Raw genomic sequence first — 20,022 nt, forward strand, 5'->3', positions numbered from 1 at the left:
GAGCCTGACTTTGACGCAGCAAAGGCGCACAGATTATGCGTGGTAATGCATGTAGCTGATGGATTCAAGTCAAAACAAACCCCAAAATGCCTTATATCCATCCTTATGACACGACACGTGTTAGCTACACATCGGTGGCTTTAGATTTAGTTTTCGAGTTGACCAGTCAGAAATATTCCACAGAGAATGCAGGCATGTCAAAACAAGCTCAAGTCGCTCTCTGGATATGATTGGCTCTTAAAAAGCTTAAAAAGCTATTGGTCGAATGTGGCGTCAATCAAAAGGGGCTCTAGGCTGCCCAATAAAAGCGTCAGAATGGACACCGGCAGAGTTTAAACCCTTAAATCTCAGCCCCGGAAAAAACAATGGAAAAACGCGGACGTTCCAGTGCAGGTTAAGGGGTTAAGTGTAAGAGACCATGTATAATTATTAAATGTGTAGCTTTAACTATTTTAATTAATGTTTGAAAAGACAAATAAATGGTTTTCTGTCATGTCAGTTCTGTCAGTTCATTTGTAGCAGTTTCTTGAATTCTGTTTCCATCATTTTCATATCTCTGAATACTTCACCCTGTGGTTAAATATTATCCTGTAAAATTAAACATTTTTCCCAATTAAATTAGGTGATCAGTTTAGTCACTGCAAACCAAGCCACATGTAAATATTGAATTTACAGCAAAATACATATTGGAGGCAAGATATAAGGTTATAGATTTGCAAAGATGAAACATTCCATTGTTAATTTGAATAACATGGCCATTAGAATGACCTAAATTTCAAAGCATTCTGTTAGGTCCTGTGTTACACATCATTTATTCAACATAAAATATAGCATTACTGCTAAAATATCAAAAAATAATAAAGTTCTCACAGGTGTAGAGATAAAATAAACACTAATTGTTGAGAGAACAATCCAAAAAAGAACAGAATTTTGAGATTAATGTCAGAATTTAACTTTTTTTTTCAGTGGCCCTAATCTTCTTCCATACAGAAAGCCCAGCAGACTATATCTGAATTTTCACAGATAATCATTTAGCCTTCAAGACCAACTAATCTGGATTTATCAGAAGGTAGTTAGACACATATATTGTGAATTCACACCCACTAGAAGGAAATAAGCGCAGCCAGTACAAGCTGGTAGTGATGGTCAAAGAGACCGGTGGCGCCAGACATCTGTGGCTACTACCCAGTAGCTTACCACCATCAATGTGTGAATTACTGAATGTAAAGTAAGGCGCTTTGGGGTTTTATAGATTTGATAAAGCACTGAATCATTTACCATTTACTCTGTCTTTTCAGGGAAGAGGGGCAGTGTGTGGAGGGCATCATGGAGATTTTCGACATGCTTCTTGCAGCAACCTCTCGCTTTCGAGAACTCAAGTTGCAGAGGGAGGAGTACGTCTGTCTCAAGGCCATGATCCTGCTCAATTCCAGTGAGTTTCACCAACACAAAAAAACAAAAAAAAACATTATGACAACAAATTACACCAAGGTTGCATAAAGATACAAAGTGTGCTTGGTGCTGTGTAATCACTAAAGCAATGTGTGCTTTAGGTCCTTACATAACCTAGATGAGTTTGACCCTCAGCTTTGTTACTGTCATAATATTGAACATGGAGGGTTAGTGACAGTCACCACATCTCTGGTTCACATACATTAAAAGAAAGGCTGAAACATAAAACGACATTTTCTAAAATGAAAACAAGATTATTCAGAAAGTCTTGTGCTTATGCTGAGGGTAAAAATGCTGTTTTACCCCCAGCATAAGCACAAGACTGAAAGAAGAGTGAAAAGGCAGTCATTAGTGTGACTGCCTCTCTAAAAGCAGGACTTTTAGCAGTCTGTTAGTATTGTGCAACGATAATTGGTTTGGCTATAAATAACTATTAATATGTTATTTATAGCATATTAATAAATTTATTAATAAAGGCAATTAGCAACAAAGTTAATAATTTAAAATAAATTATCAAATTATTAAGAAATTATTACTGCCTGATTATTGGGAAATAGCAGCCGAACAACTTTCAGTCTCTGTTAAGTATTGTTTTATGAAAAATTGCATAAGATGTGGTATGAACATTGAATGAAAAGGGGAACTTGTGAATTGTATTCAAACAGCGAGCGCTGCACACATGTACAGAGCAAACAACTTTTCTTCAAAATATGAAAATTTATTAACAAAATACTTCAAATTCTAGCTAAAAAGCTTTAACCAGGAATCTCACGTAGTTAGGTGAGTAACTACGTGAGATTCCAAGGAAAAACTACCAAGAAAAATGAAAAGATTAAGAAAAACAAAAAAATTGTGGAGGGAAAAAATATAAAAAGGAACCAATCAAGATAAACTGAAACCAATAACTTATAAACAATGCAATAATATCACAGTTCAATGTGATTGCTATTTAGCAGCAATCATCACAAGTACTGAGGTTTGTTTTGATGAACTGGAATGAGGCCAAATTAGCTCTGAAAGCTAACAAAGAACAACATTTGGTGTACAAACAACCTGTTCACAGTGCAAAGCATAAGGGAAAATGAAATATTATTTTAATAAGATAATTTGCTAAACTAGCTTATTAAAATAATATTTTACTTTCCCTCCCCATTTGACAACAAAGAAAATTGTGGCTGTGGCATTATTTAATCACCACAAGGAACAACCATCATAAAACAATGGCGACCGGAGTGGGTCTCTGGCTCAATCCACTCTCTGGCCATCTCTGTCCTTGAGCCATCTCTGTCCTTGTCCTTCACCGCCTTTTCTGCTGGGGGAGTCAGGCTACTTTCTAGTAACTTGCCACTATCAGTGTGTGAATGACTGAAAGGAGTGTGAGGAACTGTGGTGTCCTCTGGACTTCATAAAGTATTATACAAGTACAGGTCATGTACCATATGGAAGTCCCATACCGAATTACAATATTGCTAAATAAAATTCAGTATTTTAAGGAGTAGTAGCTCATTTGCAGCACTATTTAGCAGCAATCATAACAAGTCATGGTGATGATTTGTTATGATCATCACCATGACTTTTTCACAAATTTTATGAGTTTGACTTTGGGTTACTTTGATAGGTTTGGGTGCAAACCAAACCTATCAAACCCCATGCAGAGAGCTTTTTTCTACTGATCTGCAAGAAAATGTGGATGAAATGACCTGCCAGTATGGGGTGAAGTGGTTTCCAGTGGTCACAGCACCCTCTTCCTGCCCCTCCTCCTGACCAGCAGACATGATACAGGTTTTATGGAGGTGACTGACCTTTTCGAACAAAGTTTCCTCCTCCCAACAGAACACACAACTCTGCCAGAGTCTGGCCTCTATTGATTCTGCTCTACTGCAGCTGGTCTTCCAAAAAAGAACAAATTGTGCAAGAAGTGACATGGTGAAAGGTGGAGAAAAAATCCAGAGGTAAAGGGAATGATGAATTTGGATAAGAAGAAAGTTGTGTCTCTGCTCTTTATTGTGTCCTCTGTACTCGTGGACAGGTTGATTTATAGCTTATCCTCTTGTCCACTTTCTAGTTTTTCATCCAGAGTGTTTGCTACAAACAAAAACAGTCTTTAGGTTTGTTGATGAGCCACATTATCAGGATGAAGGATCTGTAGAAACATGCAAACCTCACACTTCATGAGGCTGTAGTATCTTACTAAAGCTGTTATTTTCTATTTGGCTGCAATTAAGACTTTTGTTAGTAACTCCCAGGAGGAGCTGCATATTTCAAGGCCCACCCAGGCATTTTGCACAGCTGGGTGATTCCCTAGGAGATTCATTTAATGAGATTACAGGATTTCTCAAGCATGAATAATTAATAAATAAATAAATAAAAGAGATTAAGACCAATATCTAAGAAATAGAGGTCTCTGTGCTGTATGATATGAAGGGCAGATTGGAGATAGGTCTGTAATTTGAAAGAACTTCTGGGTCAAGAGTGGGTTTTTTGAAGCGTGATCTGATTATGGCTATCTTTAAGATGGAGTTGTCATGACCATTCTGGAGAGAGTGGTTTTCATGAGAGGTGATCGGATAACTTAAGGCGGTGATTTGTGATTTTTTTGAAGGAGGCTGGGTAAGGCTCACAGTTGGAGGGTTTCATCTTTCTCATGCACCTCTTCTGATGAAATCAGGTGGAAACTATTAGAGGTTTGAAGATGGCAGATGTAGGCAGAGGAGCAGCATGGACGGAGGGACCAGAGACATAGTCTCCAGCAAAAGAAGACTGTTAACTGTTTCTATGGAAATCAGATAACTATTGTCAAACAGGTCTAGATCTAACAAATCTAGATCTAAATATGAGGAAATTAAACACTTTGTGAGTCTGGTCTCTCCATTTGTGTCTGTTACTTTGATGTATGCAACACACAGAAATATGAAGCGAGAGGTATCCACAATGATCAATTCTATCAAGGTGATCATGATATTAACTTGTACTTTTTCTATGTCTTAAGATTAACTNACTTTAATTCGGTATTTAAAAATAACTCAGTAAAATATAAAACCGGAGGGTTTTCATTGTGGTTTTTGTTAGCTTGATTTAAAAGCTTTTTTTTTTATTTACCAACTATTTTTGTGTATGATATCAATGATTTACACCAAATAAATTTAAGAGAATTTAAGATGCATTTTCTTTTGTGATTGCATGCAAATTGGTCTGTAAACGTTTAATATTTTTGATTGAAATAATAAAACTAAGGACAGATCCCACAAAAACCCAAGAAGAAGAATATAATGACGTCATCCTATGCGACACTTACACTCCGGTGAGTAGAAACCTGCACCTGTCAAAAATGTTTTTGTACTCTAAAACCAAAAATAACTCCAAAGTGTTACGTTATAAAGTTACTGATGGTAGTTTTAGGACTTAATGGCAGTAGGACTGTGATGCGAATGATTGAAGGCACATTTGTAACATTTTTTTTTTTGCCGGAAAATATACGGTGGAGGCTAGCTAAATTAGCCTCTCAAATTAGCCTCTTGGAGGCTAATTGTACCTGTACCCTGTACCTGTGCTTAATACATTTAATTAACCATGATAAAGTCACATAATAGTATTTATAGTCATGCTTGTTGTTGCCACTTTGTAAAATTGGAGGGTTGCTAAAACATCAGTGCCCCTAGGCTGTGATGATCTTAAAGTTTTGCTTATGAATCCTGTATGAATACACTGATTGCAGCTAGGTCATTTACTTGAATTGAAAATGAACTTGCATCAGTACAGGCAAATTTCTTTCCTCCTGTCTATGTTATTTATTGCTGTTGCAAGCCAGATGAAGAGAAGTAAAGAGCTGAGAACCTGATCTTGAACAGACAGAGAACATAGGTCAGGAGCAGCCTGGGATGCTTACTGAGGAGCATCCAATGATGACAACAGAGAACCAGGAAGAGACTGTGCTAGTGCTTGATCTTGTTCCTGTTTCTCCTCCTGTTGTCCCATCCTCAGCCTTTTCAGAAGAAGAAAAGACCCAGAAGCACCTCTCCAGCTGCCTCTCCTCCCACTCCGTCATCTCCATTCATGTCACCTGCTGACCATGCCATCTCCTTAACTCAGGGTGGCCGATAAGAAGAGAAAGCGTAAGTTTTGTTTTCTTTACATTCATCCATTTTCTTACACCCTTGTCCCTAGTGTGGGAGGGTTGCTGGGGTACACCCAGGACAGATTGCCAGTCTGTCACAGGGCAACACAGAAACAGACAGGACACACAACCATGCACACACACACTCACACCTCGGGAGAATTTAGAGAAACCAATTAATCTGATAGTCATGTTTTTGGACTGTGGGAGAAAGCTGGAGAACCCGGAAAGAACCCACCATGCGCAGGGAGAACATGCAAACTCCAAGCAGAAAGACCTCGGGCCGGGAATCGAACCCAGAAGAAAACTGATCTCGCGACTTCAGCCCTAAAATGTCAAAATTCTCACAGAAACAGAAAACCTACAGGGACCCTTTATAAGTAAAGACAACTTGTTTTGAGCTTAGTTTCCATTTATGTGGCCATTGTAAAGTGGTTAAAATCAATATTAAACTAATTTGAGAAAGTCTGTAAATCCATGTAAAGAAGAGTAAAGTTTAGAAGGATTATAAAATATGACAGTTAGCACACTAGTTTTCAGTTTTCAAGTGTATACACTTTGACTTCATTTCTTCTTGTTTTTAAAATTATTTTTTTCCTTTTCTTGTTATTTAGGTTGGTGGAAATGTAGTACACAAAATCAATCCCTGGGCGTAGAACTAATGCGGTAAGTCTAAAAGTTTAACTAATCCACCCTGTGACAGTACATCCCCACCCCAGTCAAACATGCCAAGGTACAGATGAGTAGATGGGGGGAGGGGTGATATGGGAGGCAGTGGTCTGCAAAAATAACCACAGTTGTTTACTTATAAACTTTGTGACTTTAATTACCGACCTACCAGACTTCTTTTCTTTCTTTATATTTATCTTTATTTTTTATGAGGACAAAAACAGGCATCACAACATGAATCAGTAGTACTTATGCCACATAAGTCACAACATCTTTGGGTTAAACAAATTTACACAAAAAAGTCAGCATGTGCACAGAAACATAGAAATATAGAGATAGAACTCCAAATATCGTAATTAGGCCGTTTATCAGCAAAGGTATGCTGATTTTGATATTTGGACTTTTTAAAGGTGGTTCAACACTTATTATTTAACACTGTGCCTTTTATAATTCACATAAGCTGGAAATTAAATCTGAAACTCACTTTTTTCTGTTTTGATTTTTAGACTTTTCTAAGAAACTGAAGCATTACAAGAGATTTTCATTGTTTGTCTAGTGGTAAAAATGACTGCAGTCAGTTTATCATTTAACACTTAAGTCAAGATAATATTGTATCTTTGGGACAAAACAAGATTAAGTACTAGTTGGCGTTTGGGTGGATGTAGGCAGAGAACATACTTTGGCTACATTACCTCCTTTTAAAGTCAGGTATACATCTTAGAAAGAGAGATTTGTGAACCTTACAGCACAAAAAGTCCACATCCTGATTTTATTGTTCATTTCTAGCGGAAAAATCTGGGATGATACCTGGGGACCTCCAAGTAAATCCTCTCATGTTGCTGTCCACCAAGTGCCACTTCCTTCAGACAGCGAACAAGTCCTTCCATGATGTTGCCTTTTCTTTTCTGTATTACAAAGTATTAATTTCTTTTCTTTTTTTTACTGCAGTTGGACCATTTTACAAAGTTTTCTGTGTAATATTGTTTTCGGCCATTCACTGAAATGAATGTTATGGTTGTAATATATGTAAGCTTATGTTGGGCTGTTTACTGACACATTTTTGTCAAGTTCTGTTAAAGACTAAGTGAGGCTGATTGAGTCACTGCATCAGGCAGGTATTGTGCCTGTATTAAGTCTTGAAATTTAGAACAGAATTGTTTGTAGAGTTCGTTCAGTAAATATGACCTAAAGTCTTAAAAACTTTAAACATGTACACATTTCTTTTTGGGTGTTTTTAATGTTGATGGGGATGTACAAAGTCTATAAAAATACATAACAAAATAAGCACAACTTTATTTCAATATAACTAATTGGAAGTGTCTTTTTTTATCTCAAAAAGCTATAATTTTAATATCTTTTTTGTGTCATGGATTTTGTCAATCAAGACTGTATTTGCAAAATGCTATAATAAAATTATAATATTATAACACCTACACACTTGCAGAACTGTGTGAAGCTATTTGTTATGTGTTTTATTCAATGTAATCAGTATTTACACATAAAGTTTTATGGAGAAGTATTTTGCATAGCATGTTTACCTGTCTAAGGTTAATTATTTAAGTTAACATTTGCAGCTTATTTTGTGTATGCCCAGGAAACCCAGATTGAAGTCCTTCAACATTACAGTTTAGTAAATTAATATTGAATCAGTTTGAGTCTACTGTAATTTAAACTACGTTAGCATAGTAATCTAAATTATGTTTGACTGACATAGTGTTTCTCTAGGAGAAAAGCGCAATGTTATACTGTTTAAAAGATTGGGGTCCATCACTAATCTCAAATTGAGTGGTAGAGATGGCTTAATCTTCAAATGCTTTCTGAAAGTACTGGTTTAAAGATACATTTTCTCTACAATTGAGCTCTGTAGCCCAACTCTAAACCTTCGTCAGTTAGGGCACAGGACAAACCTTTAAAGTTGAACATAAATCAAAAATAGAAATACAAAATTTAGATGCTTTAACTTTTGGTATGTTTATGCATTACTTAAAAACATACTTTTAAATTTACCTCCCGATAACAGGCGGGAAACTCCTTTAGAGTGTCTTCATAAGATGACAGAGATTTCCAGTGATGGTCCATCAACAAGGATCCTCTTTTCCTCTTCTTTACTATCATTGATTGCCCTTGTTCTTGTGTGAAGACTGACAGAGTCTGAAATGCATTTATGAAAAGGACAAATCAACTCAGTAAAAGTTTAAGTTTGTAAGTTTAGGTCAACCTCTGGAGTATCTAGTCACATTATCTGTCAGGTATGAAGACAGTATAAAACATATTAGTGTATGTTTACTTACCACTGAGTGATTGCTGCCATGGCAATGTTGTGTCACCGGACAGGATCTCTTCCATAGACAGAACTTCTGTGTCTGTATCAGTCTTCAAGTGACCAACATCTTCTAAAACCAAAGCTAAGATGTTTTCTCCTTTCTGATCTTGCGATGAGCCTTGGCACAAGCTTTGTGTCCATCTGTATCTGCACAAGCATGCACAAACAATATCAACTGTGTCAAAGATGTACCAGCAAGGTTATTCAAAACCTGGTCAGTGTTCCTTACCTTACATTCATGGGCTTTGCTATGGAAAATTGAGAGAAATGGCTTCATTTTAAACAGGTGTTGGAGCTCATGACAGCTTTTTGTTAGTTTTCAAGATATGGCCAGTACTTGCATGTTACATCCATACAAGGTGATTGTCTGTTGGCCAGCCTTTGTTGAAAAGAACAAGGGTTATGCAAATATCTCAGACCCTATCTCTAAGAGCGTATACAAGAGTGTATACAGTCCACAAATTTTCCTACATTTTCATCCTTGGCTATGAAAAGGTCCTGAAATACAGCCTATTCCTCCAATCTGAAAAACAAGCAATAAAATACACTTCATGAGGTGTTATAATCCAAAGGTAGTGAACATCACTAACATATACAAAGAATTGTTATATTGTACACATTTTACAATACCTTGCTGCAATTCTTTAAATAGTAATACTTGCAATTTCCATCCACTGAAACTGAAAGCACATCTGGGGTACAAGCTTGACACTTGAAGGGATCCTTCCTTAACATTATAATTTACGCTTTCTCTTCTTATCGGCCACCCAGACTTAAGGAGACGGCATGGTCAGCAGGTGACATGAATGCAGATGTGGCTGATCTATGGGGGGAAACAGACTGAGTGGGAGGAGAGGCAGCTGGAGAGGTGCTTCTGGGTCTTCTTCTGAAAAGACTGAGAGGATGGGACAACAGGAAGAGAAACAGGAACAAGATCAAGCACTAGCACAGTCTCTTCCTGGTTCTCTGGTGTCATCATTGGATCCTCCTCAGTAAGCAACCCAGGCTGCTCCTGACCTATGTTCTCTGTCTGTTCAAAGATCAGGTTCTCAGCTCTTTACTTCTCTTCATCTGACTTGCAACAGCAATAAATAACATAGACAGGAGGAAAGAAATTTGCCTGTACTGATGCAAGTTCATTTTTAATTCAAGTAAATGACCTAGCTGCAATCAGTGTATTCATACAGGATTCATAAGCAAAACTTTAAGATCATCACAGCCTAGGGGCACTGATGTTTTAGCTACCCTCCAATTTTACAAAGTGGCAACAACAAGCATGACTATAAATACTATTATGTGACTTTATCATGGTTAATTAAACGTATTAAGCACAGGTACAGGGTACAGGTACAATTAGCCTCCAAGAGGCTAATTTAGCTAGCCTCCACCGTATATTTTCCGGCAAAAAAAAAATGTTACAAATGTGTCTTCAATCATTCGCATCACAGTCCTACTGCCATTAAGTCCTAAAACTACCATCAGTAACTTTATAACGTAACACTTTGGAGTTATTTTTGGTTTTAGAGTACAAAAACATTTTTGACAGGTGCAGGTTTCTACTCACCGGAGTGTAAGTGTCGCATAGGATGACGTCATTGTATTCTTCTTCTTGGGTTTTTGTGGGATCCGTCCTTATTTTTATTATTTCAATCAAAAATATTAAATGTTTACAGAACAGTTTGCATGCAATCACAAAAGAAAATGCATCTTAAATTCTCTTAAATTTATTTGGTGTAAATCATTGATATCATACACAAAAATAGTTGGTAAATTNCTTCTGGACTCAGTCATTGATGCTCTGGTTTGGGCCATTTCCAAACTGGGCTTGTCCACACAGCAGCAAACTCTTCGCCTTGGCCACCTCACCATGCTGCTCTCCCACATTCGTCATGTCAGGTGCACACATCTGAAAATGACATAATGAAGAAGCATCCATATATCTGTCAGAATCTCTCACTCACTGAACTTCCCATTCTGTTACATTCCAACCACAATCCTTACTGTATACCACTGAGATTTATGTAACAGACCAACACAAAATTGTGCACAATTTGACTTTTTTCACAAATAGTGTGCCACGTTCATCTTTTGCACCCATTTATTGTGATGATATCTTAATATAGCATGTTGCAATCCCAATCAGATTGCTGCTGTTTCTTTCCCCTGTTGTCATGCTCAGCACAGTATAATGCATTCTACCATCCCATTTCCTCACAGTTTGGAGTGGGAGTTGGTTGCTTTTCAAGTATAACTGCTACAAAGAATTTAATGTTTGAATTAATCCAATTCGTCAAATTGTAGAATTTTTGACCACTTTCTGGACTCTGTGGTTGTAGTGGGAGGGGAAATGTGTGATCTGATGTCTAACTTGGTTTCTAAGTTTAACGTCAAAATGTTTCACTTACTGGTTTATAGCTAAACTCCACCAGCTATTTCTAAGAGCAGAAACAGCTGGCATCACAGCTGGAACACTAACACTAATGTTAGTATATTTGAGACCACTAGCAATCAACCATTATAAACATTGCAGATAGGTCAGGGCAATGGCTATGGAGAAGTTTAAAGCAGGCTTAAGTTCTAAAACAATGAGAGGTGTTCAAACTTTGAACACCTCTCATGTAATTCATAACACAGAATCACATTACAATACACGGAAATTGTCATGATTTGTGGTTGATTGCGGTGAGAAAGAACACCGAGACCCAGGTTGAAGAAGACAAAGATGAAGGTTTAATGTAGAAACAGTCCAGATGCAAGCAGCTTGGGGGAAACAGACAGGCGACGTGACACTAGGGAGACTAACACTTGACGAGGATCCGACAAGAGACAAAGACAACAGGTGAACTTAAATACACAGGGAGGGTAATCAGGGAATGAGTCACACCTGGGAAGCAATCAACAGGGAAGACAGGACAGGGACTGGACTAAACACAGAAAACCTCAAAATAACTACACAGAAAACACAGAACACAACAGAAATACACAAATGAAACATGAGATAGTTTCTTTTTAGTTTCAGAGAAGACATAGTGAACATGGCTTTTTCAGTTCTTCGCCTTCTCTCTCCACAGCAACAAAGGCATGGACCACTTGTCGACCATGAAGAAGAAGAACGTGGTTCTGGTGTACAACCTTCTCCTGGAAATGCTGGATGCCAACACATCCAGCAGCAGCAGTCAAACTGCTGCATCCTCGCCGACCTCTGAGACCTACTGTAACCCCATCCCCCCTCCATTTTACCTGCAGGCTGTTTTAGATCAGACCTTCACCACCAGTCCCAGCACTGATATTTGTATGGTGCCTCCAGAGGAACCAGTTCAAGACCATATGATGGTTAGACACATGCAGTCTCAAGGCCTCCTGTCTTCTTCTCCAATAGGATCTCAAATGAAAAGTGAGGAGTAAGTTTCAAAAGTCTAGCACTCGTGTCATTCAACATTAATGTAATGTGCTTTCACATAATACTATCATGACATGTTGAATATGCATCAATATTTTTTACATGGGGTAGCCATGGCGTCTGTGATAAGAGTTTGTAACTAGGTGGGTTTCTGTTTTGAGCCCCCAAAGTGTCCTTGGGCAAGGCACTTCATCCTTCTTACCAGCTCGTGGTGGTAAGGGGGGCCAAGGGTAACTGTGATATAATGTAGCTTAGTGTGTGAATGACTGAATGTAGAATGTAGGACTACAACCAGGTCCTATCAGAGTTTCTGGACCTAATAAAGCACTGTACAAGTACAAGTCATTTACCATTTTTCATATCTTAAAGGGGTAGTAATGATTGATTGTTTTAGCTTTTCTTCGTGTTATAATGTTATTATAACAAGAACATACCTGGATGTTTTTGATATATAAATGTACCCTCATGTATGTTTGAGAAATTCTTTAATCTCTTGTGGCAAGAGAAATCTGTACAAAACACTTGTTTTGTACAAAACACTTGTTTTGTACAGATTGGAGGAACTGAGCGCTGCTTTCAAGGACAAACGTCCGCTTCGGAGCTGCAGTTTCCAAGCTTCATACTTCTCCTACTTTCCACCCCTCTACCATCCCCCATTCTCAACTACGTCAGTCTAGCCAGCAGCAATTTGCAAATACCTGATGGAATAGCGTATCAGCTGAGCTCATTATCCTTCTCAGTGCAACGCTGGTAAGAACATTGTTAGAGGAGCGATATTGTGATGACTTCCTGTAGGTGTAGTGTTGGAAGGACCTGGATATTCTTAAAGAGACTGTGGCCCAATTTAAATATGTTACATTTTAAAGTCAAATTTGTTTAAAGTCCATCCATCCATCCATTTTCTTTACACCCTTGTCCCTCAGTGGGGTCGGGAGGGTTGCTGGTGCCTATCTCCAGCCAGCGTTCCGGGCGAGGGGTGGGGTTTGTTTAAAGTCATATTTGATATATAGGGCATTTTTATAACAATTGAAAGTAATATAACTACTATTAGTTACTTGATTGTGCTATGTGGCTGCCCCTTTAAGAACTTTGAATTTGGACATTTGTTTTTTTTTGCCAAATAGTATGTAGTCCTTAAGATTCAAACTTTCTTTAAAAACCTCCATAACTTGGCCTCATAACTGCTTCTAATACTAGCTGTCTCCGATGCTCCTGCATGTGTCGTCATGGTTTTGCTTGTTGCTTATCCATTTTCGAGATAAGCTTTGGGTGAGTACCCAGGTTTTATTTGTCAGAACTATAAGTGACCACATACACTTCTCCCACAGCTACACCGCTCCTGAACACTGGTCTATGGACGGAAGGGATGCCAGTTCTTCAGGGGAGCCACCTGGTTACATAATTGCTGATCAAGTAGTCATGGAAACCACCTTGGAAGATAATTAAAAGATCATAAAAAGAAAACTGACTTTAAAAAGAAGCAAACACAAAAAAAGCACCAGGTGCTGTTGTGAAATTTTAATTTTTTGTTTTTAGATCTTTCTGGTCATTTTGATTGTACCAGGCTTTGTAGTATTTTTTTGTGATTGTGCTCTATGTCAAGTGTTCATAAAAATGTAATCTAACTTCTACCTAGCAGCTCAATGTGCAGTACTGGTATCCTTTCTCTTCATCTTGATGTAATATTCAGAACACGTCATATCCAAACATCTCTTCTGACGAAGAGATGTTTGGATATGACGTGGTAGAACATCTGGTCATCTGGTCCACCAGATGTTCTGGTGGACCTGGAATATCTCTTCTTTGTCAGAAGAGATGTTTGGATATGAAAATCTAAAGGTGCATGTAGACCATAAAGCTAACATCCATGATTTCCATGAGTACTGTTACTCTGAGGAAAAAGACAGTGTTTTTGTCACTCTGCAGTGAAATTTTCCTCTTGCACTAATGCTATATCTTGTGTACTTTGGTATCTCATTGGTGCCTGTTCATTCAGTGTTTTTCTACTTTTGTGCAAATTGTCAGTGGAGCAGGACGATGCTATGTGGCCTTTTACCAAAGTGACTGTTAAAGATTTCTCTGTTTGCTTGCTTCATCTAAGGCTGAATTTATACAATTAAAGTTTTTGTTTGTAAAGTTTATGTTTGAAGCCACAGCTTAAAGTGAAATCCAAAAAATATTAACCACCAGCTATAATCATTCTAAGTATGGACTTTGACACTACAGCATTAAAAAATGAAACCTGACAGCTTTTTCTGTTTTCTGAATGATTTGACTAGTAATTATCTATCACCTGGTAGATAATTACCTACCACCTCAGAGGTTCTTCAACATGAGAAAAACTCAAAATTCACAGTCTTGTTCTGCATTAAGAACAATACTGTGCACTAGCACATATGATTACAAGACACAAGCTCTAGGGCAGGAGAAAGCAACACATATAGATGTGAAAGGACTTGAAATTACACAGAAACCCATATTTTGGGTTGTGACGATGGTGGGAGTTTGCCCCACCGTCAGCAGGCTGCTGGTTCGATCCCCGCTTCACTCGCCTCTATCTGTGTCTTCCCAAAGACAGAACGTCTTTGGGAAGACACTTCACCTGACTTACCTGGTGGTGGGGGTCAGAGAGTCTTGGTGGACCTGGAAGCAAGCTCACCTCTGTCAGACTGCCCAAGGGCAGCTTGCCAACAGTGTCTGAGTGTCTGTGAGTGACTGTAGTGTGANAATAATATGTCCATCTTACTTGTGAAATGTTGTCTGTGGAGCCCTCACATCAATAATCCATAGATCCGAACAACAATATCCCTCAGTGCTGAGGCATCTTCTGCTGTTTTGATTGAGCAAAGTAGGAGGGTATACCGCTCCAAGATGGCCGCCGTATTTCCTGCGCCGGAGCGGTCCATGAGGCCTCTATGCTTATATTATGTCTATGGGTACAACATTCAATGAGAGAATCCTTCACGTCACATATTGACGCGAAGGGGGTACCCTCGGCGTCAATATGTGACGCCGAGGGTACCTGCCCAAGCGTCAATATGTGACGAGTTGGGAGTGAGAATGTGTTGGTTTATTTGAAAGTTTTCCAAGGAAAAGTTATACCAGAAGCTATATTACAGATATAGCGACCAATATGATTGACATGTCAATAATTTTTACTTCAGCGAACGAGAGAAAGGTTGTTCCGATCGTGGGACACCAATTGATGTGCACTACTATGTTAGAGGTACGATGTTGGAAAAGATGGAAACTGTTCCATAATCACAAAATAATTTAACTGCACTGTGTCATATGTGTCATCTCAAGATTGAAATTTCATCACATATCCTGTGCAAATAGCACAGTTATCGTCCAGGTGCGGAAATGTTATAGGCTGTAGTTGTAATTCACTAAATCAAAATTAATGTTTAAAGTTACTTGTAAAATAAAAAGCCCTGGTTAGGATCACTCCCGTCTTGAACTTTGACCACAGGGTGATGTGATGTTGTCTGCACAACCATTAGAAATGTAGAATGTTGTGACAGATGGATGGGTGCAAATAAATAGGCAAGTAAATAGATAAGTAATGAAAATAACAAAATTATCCCATTGTTGTTCCATGCAATGTTTCCTTTTGTGTGCCATGTGTAATACCTTTTACTATGATTAAACTGCATTTATAAATTGGTGTTGGTACCAATATCCTAATTAATCCAGTCTATTTCTCAAAGGCGATTATGTATATGTTGTTTAAAATCAGTATTTTCTTACTGCCATAAGCAGTGAACTAAAGGTACATTATTTTGGGTGATCTTAGTTCTACAGTGCATTGAAGAAAAATAATTGTTCTTTATATCTGTTTACAAATTGGCTGTCATTGGCTGTTGGATGACAAAACTGCCAGATTACATCTCCTCCCATGGAGTCTACAATTTTTTTCAAAAGCAAACAACCGCTCTAAAGAAAACAAGGATGTCTGCAGAGAGATCCCCGGTAAAAGCGAAAGATAATTACTACAATGTCAGATTTGGATGCCCTAATCCAGTGGTCCCCAACCCCCGGTCCATGGACCGGTACCAGTCCGTGGACCAATTGGTACTGGGCCGCGCAAGAAATAATTAAATATTTCCGTTTTCTGTATTATTTGAGTCTGGAGGATCTTTTATTTTGAAAATCCTTTAACCGGATTCTCTTGGTTACTTGCACTGAGCCCACAAGCAGCAAAATGAGTAAGAAACAGATCAGATGTCTTTGGAAAGTTTCTTTGCGAAGTGGAAAAGGCCCAGAGAAAAGACAGGAGAATGGATTTATCTCTGACCGGTAGGTAACTCCCACATTCCAAGCCCGCTATTAAGAGAGGAAAAATTCTAAAACTTATTAACCCTTTTGACTCGTTATATCCTCTCTTATGCCCGGATTCAGAAAATGAGATCACATAGAGATAACAGCGGCACAATAATCAGCATTTATTCAAGACAGATGCATACTATCACCAGAAAAACACATCACAAAACATCAGAAAATTCAGAGCAACAACAACACATGAATTTACCTGAGATAAGGAAAAAGACAAAAGATGGAAACGACGAACAGAAAAGCAAAGACGTCTTTGGAGAATTGCAAGAGCAAATCTGATTTGTTACTCCTGTGTACAAAGTTTTATAGTAAAGGCGTACTCTTGTCTTTAATTTTTTCAAATAAGGCGTATCTTTGCTCAACCAACCAGGAGCTATCTCGGACCCTCTTCAAAGTTAGAAACTCCCTGCAATTTGTTTCCAGGATCAAAGGCCATTTGTCCCCTTTGACTAAACAAAGTGGAAGCAGAGCTTCTCCTCCACTGGCTGGACTCATGCTGTTTTACGGCTTTTCACAGATCAGTGTGAAAGCTGGAACTTCTCCTAATTGTTTCCCACACAGACAAAGGGCAGTTCAAAAGATCCTAGCAAACAATCTGCTGTAACTACAGGTAACATAAAGGTCAATAGGGCAGAATAAGTTATTAATCTGAAAACTATAATTAGGCTGTTTCGATCAAGACATGTTGCTAAGTTTTAGAACTAGCATATTTTAAATTTATTTTCTTAACACCGCTCTGCGTAACATGCGGCGACCAGCTGCTAATGAGGCAATAAAGCTTCAAACTGCTTCGCAACGTAGAGACCAGGCACGCTGTGCTCAAGCAACACCTTGGGTGTCATTGTCTCCCATCACTCCCAGATGGGACCGTCTCGTTGCAGAGAAACAAACTCAGGGCTCCCGTTAGTCATTATCGTGAGTTAAAATTTTCACAAAAGTAAAATGTTCGTTTTTGTGGCACATCTGTATCTTATTTTGAAGGAATATGTAAACGTTACCATAGCGACCAGAGTCAGAGAGCGTTTGGGCAGTGGTTGAGAGGAGATGAGTAGAGCTTGTAAGTTTTAAGTCTGGTTTAGACGGCAAGATTTAAGAATTGTCGGCCGATTCTCCAAACCTCTGTGACCACAGAGCTGATAAAAGTACAACAGGTTTGATCGGTTCGTGTTCAGCCACAAGGCAGGGGCAACACACCACACGAACCGATTTCACTCACGAACATCCCGATTCCAGAGGATAATCCAGTAAAACCCCCAACATAGCATACGGGAATTTAGAATGACCAAACACGGATGATTATGTAGAAGCAGTAGTGATAGTTTGTGGAGTCATTTTAAGAGATAAAAGAAACAAAAAGAAAAGGCGGTGGATAAAAGACGATGGGAGCAACCACTATGATTTGGAGGTGACTTCTTTTTCATAGTTAACATTTTTAACTGAATAAACATAATAAACATATATAATGACCTTTACATATAATAATAAACATTTCCACATATCATCTCCGATATCCACCGGACTCTCAGTTGCGCGATATGTCAGCTGTTTGGGATTCCCCTCTGTTCTTACGTCACCGCTCTTTCTGATTGGCTACCTGTCACATTCAACAGGTTGTATTCTCGTCCCCCCTCGCGCCTGCCCACCGGGCCGCAGCAAAATTTCCAAGTCTTGACCGGTCCGCAATTATAAAAAAGTTGGGGACCACTGCCCTAATCAGACTGAACTACAGACTTACTTTCTGTACCAAATAAATACTTGCAATTTTAGCTCATAGCGATTATATTGTGCTCATCTCACTTCCAAACTTTGTAGGTCAACCAATATGATTATGCATTCTATCTTGTGACAAAACTAATTTATGTTGAAATGCGTGAAAATGTTTCCAATGTTCCAATGGACCTCACCTGTCCATTGAACCTGATTTCATGGACTAAAGCTATGTAAGTTTTGTATTTTTCAGCAAACCGCTCATGTACTGGCTCAGGGACAAGTCAAGCTCAAGAGCTTCTAGCAATTTTTTACGCATAAACCTCTACCAACATATCTGAAGCAAATGAAGACCTTCTTGCCATAACTCTATCCACCTCATTCCTATGCCCCATGATGCTTTGTGTGAATTATGGGCGCGACTTCTGCCGCAAGCCGGAACTACCATTTGTTTACGTTACCTTAACGCAGTGGTTCTTAACCTTTTTTGAGGTACCGAACCCCCCAGTTTTATATGCGCATTCACCAAACTCCCTCCACCCCCTCGACACAGAAAATAATTTGCGGTATTCTGATTTATTAATGTAATTATATTAGTTGTATTACCTCCCCCACGCCACTAGAGGCAGTACCAACCCCAAAAAGATGTAACTAAGGAGCAGATTTAGACTCTCAAGCTCTCCAAGCAGGAACGAACCATTTCATGCAGATCCAGGGGGGTTCAGGGCAAAAACGGATGTGTGTTTTTTGGTCTGGGAGGGGTAACATTAATTTTTTTACAGCTATAAACAATCTTTGAAAATACAATATGATTAATTTTGAATTTGACAGGACCCCGATTTTTTTTTTAATTTTATTTCTATGAACAAAATATAAATAATTAAATTGTGGAGGGCACCCTTTTGGTCAAGACCCCTAGAATTGTCATCACTTTTCACCACTTTACAGTGCCCCTGGTTGTAACTGAAACTGCAATTTCGTTGTCTTTCTGACAATGACAATACATTCTTCTGATATTGATTCTAATTCTGATTCTGAAAGACCTCATCTTTAAACATTTAATGTGTAATTAAACAATAAAGGTGACAAGTAAATTTTATGAAATAGATCACACTAAGTAAATATTTGTGGTATTTAACATATTTCAGGTAAGTGAACATGTAATGAAATAGATCCTGTCCTAGAATTTTATATAATTGAACATTACAGGTAACACATGTGATGATCGTCTGAGGTAATACATTTTTTGAACAGCTTTTTAAAAATAATTTTTAAAAATAATTTTGGTTAAAAAATAAAAAAGGGGTCAAAATGGAATNGTCTTGGTGGACCTGGAAGCAAGCTCACCTCTGTCAGACTGCCCAAGGGCAGCTTGCCAACAGTGTCTGAGTGTCTGTGAGTGACTGTAGTGTGATGTGAAGCACTGTGGGGTCCTCTAGCCTTGATAAGACGCTGTACAAGTACAAAGCCATTTTCTAGGAAGGTAGGAAAAAAATGTGGATCACACCACCACACAGAAAAGGTGATGTATGCAATCAACTATAAAGCACAAATCCAGCCTGCTAGAAATGTTATGTGGCTCTCTATACTCTAGAAATAAAATTGTTGAATAGAATATTGTTTTAGCAATCAAATCACAGCAGTTTTATCTGTGTTCTTCCAAATTACATAAATGTGAAAAATCTTTTAATAATATTTAATGTTTAATATTTAATTTAATATTAATTTCAAGAAGTACTCAACGAATGCAGAGACATTCTTGATATTCAGGGCAGTGGTTCTTAACCTGGGTTCGATCGAACCCCAGGGGTTCGGCGGAGCCTCTGCCGCGGAGGTAAAGACACACTGTGTAAAGTCGTGATGACGCCTATCACTTGCTCCAGAGGATCACGTTGCATTGCTTAGCCAATCAGTGCTGCGGGAAGGAGTTCCACTCTCAGCATGGATTTGAACTTGTGTCTTTAATTACTTCAGTAAAGCTCACCGTTTTTACCAAATTCTATAGTCTAAATCTGTTCCTTA

The 20,022-nt window shown here is 38.4% G+C and overlaps 1 protein-coding gene and 2 long non-coding RNA genes across 6 annotated transcripts in view; 1 reads left to right on the top strand and 2 right to left on the bottom strand.

Annotated features, from left to right (window-relative positions):
* esr2b (estrogen receptor 2b) overlaps positions 1-13,422 on the top strand; it is an 80,356-nt gene extending 66,934 nt beyond the window's left edge. Inside the window, exons 6-11 of the mRNA XM_007542082.2 lie at positions 1,299-1,432; positions 4,498-4,510; positions 6,270-6,289; positions 10,292-10,454; positions 11,630-11,959; positions 13,287-13,422. Of these exons, the coding sequence (XP_007542144.1) occupies positions 1,299-1,432; positions 4,498-4,510; positions 6,270-6,289; positions 10,292-10,454; positions 11,630-11,959; positions 13,287-13,404 (778 nt within the window). The 3' untranslated portion in view covers positions 13,405-13,422. The remainder of the gene's footprint in view (positions 1-1,298; positions 1,433-4,497; positions 4,511-6,269; positions 6,290-10,291; positions 10,455-11,629; positions 11,960-13,286) is intronic.
* On the bottom strand, positions 8,114-10,173 carry LOC107834533 (uncharacterized). 4 transcript variants are annotated; one of them, XR_001660322.1, is made up of 5 exons: positions 9,189-10,173; positions 8,793-9,081; positions 8,527-8,705; positions 8,243-8,386; positions 8,114-8,142 (listed from the first exon to the last, which is right to left on the bottom strand). It is a non-coding gene; the product is annotated as an uncharacterized LOC107834533 (long non-coding RNA). The 4 variants fall into 4 exon arrangements; XR_001660323.1 differs by having other exon boundaries at positions 8,231-8,386; positions 8,793-10,172; XR_001660324.1 differs by having other exon boundaries at positions 8,788-10,172.
* Positions 13,423-13,487: 65 nt separating the features above from the next.
* On the bottom strand, positions 13,488-14,678 carry LOC107834534 (uncharacterized). The gene is made up of 2 exons (XR_001660325.1): positions 13,746-14,678; positions 13,488-13,668 (listed from the first exon to the last, which is right to left on the bottom strand). It is a non-coding gene; the product is annotated as an uncharacterized LOC107834534 (long non-coding RNA).
* Between the last annotated feature and the right edge of the window lie 5,344 nt (positions 14,679-20,022).

Source organism: Poecilia formosa, unplaced genomic scaffold (genome assembly GCF_000485575.1).
Source record: "Poecilia formosa unplaced genomic scaffold, Poecilia_formosa-5.1.2 Scaffold654, whole genome shotgun sequence".
In the NCBI taxonomy this organism is placed as follows: Eukaryota; Metazoa; Chordata; class Actinopteri; order Cyprinodontiformes; family Poeciliidae; genus Poecilia; species Poecilia formosa.